Source organism: Saccostrea cucullata, unplaced genomic scaffold, assembly GCF_032062105.1.
Source record: "Saccostrea cucullata isolate Sc308-1 unplaced genomic scaffold, CSIRO_AGI_Scuc_v1 ctg16703, whole genome shotgun sequence".
In the NCBI taxonomy this organism is placed as follows: Eukaryota; Metazoa; Mollusca; class Bivalvia; order Ostreida; family Ostreidae; genus Saccostrea; species Saccostrea cuccullata.
In genome coordinates, this window is record NW_026940282.1 from 873 (window position 1) to 9817 (window position 8945).

At 35.3% G+C, this 8945-nt stretch overlaps 1 protein-coding gene across 1 annotated transcript; it reads right to left on the reverse strand.

The window, feature by feature from the left end:
• Positions 1-688: 688 nt before the first annotated feature.
• Positions 689-7869, reverse strand: LOC134255066 (uncharacterized; the record flags this gene model as incomplete). Its single annotated transcript, XM_062737586.1, has 8 exons — positions 7857-7869; positions 7098-7220; positions 6739-6993; positions 4983-5127; positions 2703-3837; positions 2146-2446; positions 1255-1392; positions 689-937 (listed from the first exon to the last, which is right to left on the reverse strand). Coding segments are annotated over exons 1-8 (2359 nt in total), but the record flags the coding sequence as incomplete, so codon positions are not given.
• Positions 7870-8945: the final 1076 nt, after the last annotated feature.

The following is an 8945-nucleotide window of genomic DNA, read 5'->3' on the forward strand; positions in this document are numbered from 1 at the left end:
AGATTTAAAGTGCGTAGTTCTTCCCGTTTTAAGTATAGTATATTCTTCAAAATCACAGCGTTAACTCACAAAACATATAAATATTCCCTAAATATTTTACAAAAATAAACATTTATTTATTGGAAACAAAAAACGATTTCTAAGATAATTGTGATTTATCGTTTACTCCCCATACATTGAATTTATGTTGCATACACAATTCAATGCTTTAATATCTGCATGTGGAGTTTATATCTCTCAGCCAGTTGATTCGATACGTGTGTAAAAGGTACGATTGATTTCAAAAACAAGGTAAGATATTGACAAGCCAGTTGAAGCTAACATGATTACAAACCCGTTAAAAGTCAACATTTTGCAAATTCTGTACAATGACCTTGTGGGTACATACAATCTTCATTAACGTATTTCATACAAGCTATGTTAGGCCACAAGTTTGCATGCTTTTTTAAAATTATCCACGGAATTTTCAGTTTTACCCGATCATGACAAGATGTGACCAATCGAAAGAGGAAACCCATCTCTCCATGGCACTTGATCCCACCTCTGTTTTTCAAGGTGGAAGCGGCCGTTTTGGTTCTGCTCACCATTTGTACTGTTGTTTAAATGGACCTTTGAGGATTATCACTGTTATTCTCATATAAATTTTTAAAATATCCATGTCGTAAAAAAGTTAACAAAATTAAGTTACCTTTTATCTTCGTCACTTTTACTTCGAAGTTACAAGTATTTATGTTCCCAGAATCATCAGTCGCATTATAGATAACACGATGACTACCAAATATAAGGAAATCCCCATTTTTTATATTGCTTGAGAGACTCAGGTTGCCAGCATTGTCCACAGCGTGTATTGGTTCCCATGTTACATAGGAACCTTCTCCTGAATCATATTTCTGTATCTTATCTGAGGGGCAGTTGACGAATTGCGGTGGTATTAAATCTGTAAACCAATGACACTATAGTATATATAAATATATTTTTTTAAAAAACAAGTCAGAGATAAATATGACAAAAATACAGCTAGTGTATGGACATCTCCCTCAGGAATTATGTAAAATAGGAATGGCCGTTCGCAGCGCTTCGGAGACTTGAGTTTACGAATGTTTTATTTGCTAACAAGAACGTCCAAATGTGTTATATATGCAATATTAGAGTGCACTGATTTTCTCACTTGTATAATGCCTTTACATTTTAAAAATTCCTTTGTAATATTTATCGTTAAAATGTCAATCCCTAAAATATATTTATAATACAAACCCGTGTAGCTTTTCTTATCTGTGGAAATAAAATATGCTGATTTTTCAGGAGTAGCCCCTTCTCCGTAACACTTTTTACACACATAATCTTCTGCCGATGTACACTCGTATTCCTCACAATGCTTTGGTCTGATGCATGCTGCTCATTAAAAAAGATATATTGATGATTAGATGTTTTCATTAATATTCCTTAAATAAGTAGACTATGTTGAATTTTGAAATCTCTTGAATTCAGAGAAACTAATACAGGCAGAAATACTAGATGTTTTATATCATCAAAGCTTAAATTTAAGAGTGGAAGCGTACAAGAGGAGAACAATCCACTGTTCTGAGAGAAGATAATTCTTCATTCTAAAATTCATTTTTTTTTCAAAAGTTTGGTTGTCAGCATAATCTTTTACGCAATTGATTCCTTTATTTCATTTTATCAAATAATTCATTTTCACTTATGTTTTAAGGTATGTGGGGAAAAAAAAGAACCCCATGCACGTTTCCAACTCGGTCCAAATCTAGCAGTGGAGCTATGTGTTAACAACTACGCAACACAGTCTTTTATCTTATAATGTTTCAGTTTGATTTAAGTAAACAAGTTTGTTAAAACTCCTTTTTTGAAACATGAAATAGATTTTACATTGAATTTCTTTCTTTTTGTCATTCAAACGTTTATGTAGAATAGATGATCCACTCATTTTCAAAAATCATTTTGAATTGCTGTTTTGGATAAATAGCATTAACGTGTTATGAGCAATACAGAATAAATGAATCAAATGTGTTAAATATAATATTACTGATTTTTGAATTATAAAACTTTTTCATAAACTTTAAAATTCAGAAATACATTTTCGCTTGTACACCTCCATTCTTTCTAACTACTAGTATTATTAATCTTTACCGTTTTGACAACGAGATCCATGATGAGTATTCGGACACGAACATTCATTGCTACTGTTCACTACGAAACATATTCCTCCATTTAGACATATGTTAGTTAAGCATTTGTCCACTTTGATTTCCATTGATAAAGATGATAGCAATAGTGCGTGATTCATTGCATTAATTGTAAGAAAATAACTTGTTTTATGAGTTTCATCTGAATTCTTGAATCTGTGTTCAAACGCGTTAACAGTATACGAATACTTTTCGCAGTTCCCAGTCTCTGGACAATAACAGAGGCTCAAACGGTCGCAGGAGTTCTGAAAATGTAAACAACTGTTTTTAAAGTTTTTAGCAGCTGATAAAAAGTAAAATTTTATTGTGATTTTCATGCATTGTATTTTCGAGTTTTACTTTATATTATTGTATTAGAATTGTTTTGTTTCAACGTTTTTGAAATATACAAAATTAGAGATGACCACTTCGTGTCTCCCTGCAGAAAATAACAAAAGATATACTATTTCAAGTTCAAAACTCTTGTACTGTATTACTGTGTATCAAAACATCGGACATTACCTGCGATTGAGGCACAACAGGAAGATTTCCAGCGCCTAAATCTGCACTTCCTACTGAGGTACCTAATGTCCAATTTACCGAATACAGTCCACTGTGTTCATCCAGGATTTCAAATGTTAATTTTGGATTATTTGTTACATTTTCCGACGACTGGTGCGAGCCATCCTTTATAAAATGTATTTCAGGACCACTTGAATCCATACGAACAACCAGTGATTCACTTAAACGGTTGCCTATTATATCGACTGCTGTAAGTGTAATATCGTACACCTCACCATCCTTAGATTCCAGCAAATGACAAAAGGATTGATTAAAGATATTTGAAACCGAGTTGTTCAGTAACATTTCTTTATTTCTTTTGATGACATAGAGAAACTCAATAATTCCATTCACATTTGGCGTTCCACTGACTGGGAGTTGGCCTTCAAGCTGCTCATATACTCCGCTATACAATTTATAAAAATCTGGTTTGATTTTTCGAAGTATGTTGAAGTGAACATTGAAACTATTGTAGTATCTTCCAGACCAGTTAATGCATATTTCCCCATGGTTTATTTGCCATGTGAAATTTGTTGCAGGATTTCCAGATGACACAGTTACTTTGCAGACGCGATTGGTTTTAATTTTTGACGAAATGTCAAACAATACAAATCGCCTAGCCAATTTGAAGTTCCCTGCTTTATCACCAACTTTTAAACTAAGCCCATATAGCGCCGGTTGTCGATCAGGCAACTGTATAACATTAATATCACGTGTAAGTTTATAACTCAGCAAAGACCTTTCATCCATTGTGAGTGTTAATGAATCAATTTCAAGTATTTCGTGTATAGTAAGGAAATAGCTGTCGACACCGGAAGCTTCATTAGCCGTCAATGGCCATGGGTGAGAATCATGCCAGCCTGCCACTGAAATCCTCAAATTTCTAGATTTTGTTATGCGATCTTCTATAATCAGTGTTTCATTATGTAAACAGGTACTATTTTCTGAACAATGTTTTGGCGGAGAAGAGTCGTACATCATGCATACTTCATGTGATGCCTCTGTAGAATTATAAATGTGGTATTGTGATATTGTTCCTGAAAAATCTTTAGTTCGAAGGTATCCACCGACATAGGACGTGAATTCCAAACAGAACCTAGATGGATGTAGCATTATGACAGTTCTTTATTTCTTTGTTGGATGAAGATGAGAAATTTTTTTGCATGATAGAACAGTTGGAAATCGAATTTATTTTCTTAATTAACTTGTTAATGTATATGTAGTTCTATTTAATAAGCCAAGAACTCTGTAAATCAGAAAATTCACGCGCGATTTTTATTCGCGATTCGTCGCTAAGAAATTTTTTCTACGACTTTCAATATTCGCGACTGGGATTATAAATGGCAAGAAGAAGTATCGAAACTCGCCAATATATCTTGCACTATCGTCGCAAACCACTCCCATTTTGGCCGTGGTTGATTGAGAGGAGAATATTTCGTACTTCATTAAATTATTGACTAATGCAATTTAAGCAGAGTCAGAAAATGAACTTTGTCGCAGCCTTTCAAAAGCCAATCGCACTAACCGAAATATTTATTTGTTTACTGTTGATGTCATGTTGCAAATATTGTCTATGGCTGAGCATGACGTCACAGCATAGAGGTGAACATATTGAAGATTACGACAATTTATATGATCAAGCGGCCACGGGTAGGAGAGAGCTATACTAAGCCCCCCCCACCCCACCCCACCTCCTTTTACTAACTGAAGATGATTCTACATGAGTTTCATCTTTCCTGACCTTGTGCTCTTGAGAAGATTGACTGATTGCTGTTTAAGGTCCCTCTCCAGAATATTTCACTGATATGGAGACGTCACCATTGCCGGTGAAGAGCTGCAAATTTAGGCCTATGTTCCGCACTTATGGCCTTAGAGCAGGGAGGGATCTTTATCATGCCACACCTGCTGTAACACGGGGCCTCGGTTTATACGGTCTCATCCGAAATTTTTTAAATGATGCCATCAATTTTTTAATAAATTTATTTCCCCTTGGAAGAGAGCTTGGCCTATTTTATTTTTCAATTAATCATAATATACAAATTTATTAAGAAAATTAAACATATGATCTTGAATCATGACAGCTGGTTTACTGAATTATTCAAGATATTTTTCAAAGAAAAAATGATGTTCCATTAATTTTAAATGTAAAAGGAAAGTAAAACAAATTTTGTATGTTTTCAATAAAGAGATGTTCATTCGAAACTTCTGTGTTTTGTGAAGATGAATAATTTTAAAACGTACCGTTCTCCGTCTTCAAAATGCCACGGTGTCTCAAAATTCATTTTGCATGATATAACACTTCCATATGGGTTGGTATTCCTAAACCCATTGAAGGTACATCTGTTAAACTGATGAGGTTCAAGTACTCGGAGCTGTGTGCGTGTTCCTATGATTGATGAGAACAGCTTAGTGTTTATCGGTTATCAGTCACAACAAATTATATTTAAGGACAATCTATGTTGAAAATTGTGTCTAAGAGTTAAACAAGAGGCCCAAGGGCCTTATAGGTCACCTGAGTATCGTGTAACAACTTTCCAACAATTTAATTTGGTTCGTACTTCGGTTTATTTGGTTCGATGGTTTTAATCCAAAAGCCATGAAATTAAGATTTTGAAAGAGGCACCATTGCTTATCATAATTATACACTTACCATGCTTACTTTGGTTTCTTAAATATCAGAGTAACAAAGAGAAAATGCATTTCCGATTTATAACCACCAGTTGTGCACCCCACCCTACAGAAACTGCGGCCACATATTTCGAAATTTTTGAAATTTTATCATGAATTCTGTTCCATCATAAACGGTTGGTTAATACCAATTGCAAAGAGCAGATTTCAAAGCATTAATTTATTTTCAGAAAGAGTACCCCCGGTACCTCTGACCCAGGGGCCTTGAAATTAACCATTATGAAAGAGGCACCTTTCTTATCATAAATATGTAATTGAATTATTAAATAAATGTATATAAGAAATAAGGTATCATTTTAAAACATCTGTTGGGATATAAATACGGGTTGGTCACGAGATTAAATTCCATAAAGCGGGGCATTATGATGAATTTAATCTCGTATAAACCGTATTTATAGCCCGATAGATGTTTTAAAATGATACCTTATTACATTTACATTTGACTTATTTATACTTTATATTTGTCTGATTGTAACTTTAACGTGTGAAATACATTATTTTTTCAAATCCAACGGCATATATGTAATCCACTGAACGCGCGTCCACCCTTTATGACGTCACAGAAGAAATTACGTCGAACGATTATCCATCCGCACATCTATGACCTCTTTAGTACCGGTATTCATTCAGTTATAGATACGCATTGCTTTCAGTAATGTTATATAAAGGAAAACATTCGCAAATGTAAATAATAACAGTAACTTAATCCGAAGGAACGTGTCACGTCGAGTTGACAGGCGCGGGTCATCAAATCAAACGAGACGAAGAGCGTCTGATGATCCGCGCCTGTCAACGAGACGTGATACGGCTCTTCGGATCAAGTTACTGTATTAAATTGTTAGTCAATAAATTGGTATATCTACAGGGCCGTTTTATGCATGAAGTGAACCGAACTCTTTGAAATTATTGAAATCTTCTACACAAATGCAGTTTATGTGCAAGGTTTCTTAGCGGCAAAGGAGAAAGATTTTGAAGGAGTTTGGTCCCAATATTTTGATCAAATACAGTAACCGAACATAAGCGCAATCAATATTCAGCCCAATTATTTTTTCATCCAGATGTCCTCCTCAGTGGGAATGGAGAGCATTACTTGACTTGTATCAAGCTTTTGTAATGATTGCAAAATTAATTCTTTTATATTTCAATATGAATAAAGAACTTGCCATTTGCTTTTGCAGTTGCAATAAGTCGTAGTCATACATGTAATTACTAGCTCAAAACAACCTTTTCGTTCATGTATTGTTGAAATATTTTCTTTCCGTAAATATGTTTTTAAACTATATTTTTTCCAGAATCTTATTTTACTTACTATGTATGTTCATTCTGGACACTGATACTGAAGCTTTTACAATGCCGAATGAATAATCATAAATCCGATCCGGTTTTGGTGCTGAAACATGAACATTCAATGCAAATTCAAAAACAAATGAAGAATGCTCTGGCTGAAAATTCATAAAATTCGACTTTTCTTCCAGGCAGGATCCTGTAGATGTTGAATTCTTTACTTCTCCGGCATTGCTTTCTACTCCTAGTCGACAAGTGAGCAAAGTTGGAGAAATATTTACTAAAATAAAATAGGAAATGTCATGAAATTGTAATTTTTTTTTTGTTTTTCTTTTTGGCCTAAAAAAAATGAATACCCTTATGTAAGGACATTTATGTACATACAATCACAGATTTTGGTGGAGCCTCTCGATGACAAAGAAAACCCATCGTCACAAGCACAGTTTTTGGCCAAATACCCCTCACAAGTTCCAGGCCAACACCAATTTTGCTTCCAAGAACAGGTTGCTATAACATATTTCAAAAATGATAAGAGTATTGATTAAACACACTATTAAAAGTATCATTACTATCATTCCAAAAGATAAATATAATTTTTTTGTTTAACGGCCCTCTCTAGAATTCCTCACTCATAAGGAGACGCCGCCACTTGCCGGTGGAGAGCTGCATCTTTTGACCTATTCTCGGTACTTAGGGCCATTGAGCAGTGTAGGATCTTTTTTCATGCTAGCACCAACTGTGACACCTGATCTCAGTAATACGGATTCATCCGAAGGACCGGTCTCCACAGTTGGATTCAGACCCGTGACGCAAGAACTCTTTAAACTCCGAGATTCTGGAGCAGACGCTCTACCACTATTGCGCCACGCGGGCGACGAAAATTTAATTGGAATATGAAGTATGACAGTGACCGAATCTTGTCACGTTCTAGGATTTCAAACAAGTTATCCCTTAATTTAAAATTTTTGAAGGTCTCTGCAAGGCAGGACAAAATTTCATTTAATGTATCTTTCAAATATTTCTGTGAAATATGATTTTGTTATTCAATGACTGATATAATCTTTTAATATACGAGGTAAAATATTTATAAGTAGGCAAATTGTCGCCCGACAATAAAGCTTTGAGCTACAGTTTGATTTTTACTGTCGGCCGACATTTTGGAAACGCATAACTATCGAACGACGGATGGCCGACTTTATAAACTGACCGCCGATGGTCGGACAATGATCGAAGGTTGGTCGATGGATTTCTTCAATTAAAGACAACAAATTAACTTGGACCGATGGACCAAAAAAAATAGTCCACCGAAAAATAGAGGTTCAAAATCGGACAAGACAATGGCTAATGAACTGCCGACTGTCACCTGAAGAATCCCATTTTTGCTACAAAAAATTGTCGGCAGATCGTCGTTTTTGGAAATGTATTTGAGGTTATTGTCCGTGTAAAACCCCAGTCATATTTCCAAAAACAAACAACGGCCGACGGTTTTTGAAGCAAAAATGGGATTTTTCTTGAGACAGTCGGCAGTCCATTGACTATTGTCTTGCCCGATTTTGACCTCTTTTTTTGTCGGCCGACCAAATTTGTGTCCATCGGTCCAAGTTGTATTTTTTTCTGCGTCGGTGGCCGATTTCCTCAATTGAAGTTATCCGTCTACCAACCTTCGATCATCCTTCCACCATCGGCGGTCAGTTTATTAAGTCGGTCGTCCGTCGTTCGGCACGTGGAGTGTCAAAAATTTCGGCCGACGGTTAAAATCAAACTGTAGCTCAGAGCTCGATGATCGGGCGACGATTGGCCGACTTGTGAATATTTAACATATTAAGGATACATAACACAAACAAAATTTGATGCATAGATTGATATATATTTTTGAACGGAACTAACATAATAATTAATCCGTAAGGTATAAAGAAATCTAAAGTAATTTTTGCTGCTTAGATATGCGCCATTTGTCGTGTTTATGAAATTATAAACAAAATTTGCACACATTTTCAACATTGAGTCACAATCTTACAAAAGTCTGCCACTTTGCCTTGCAAACATTACTCACGTCACCTGTCTGAATATAGATCTATGAAAAATATTGCTGATTTCGAAAGAAAAACGATTTTTTGTGTCATCTATCCAAGTCATCGGTGTTCCTAGGAATTAATGTGACTGCTCCGTGTCTGCCGATCATGTTCTTTCAGCCGACAAGACTAGAAAAATGTAGTCGCCCGACCATCGGCT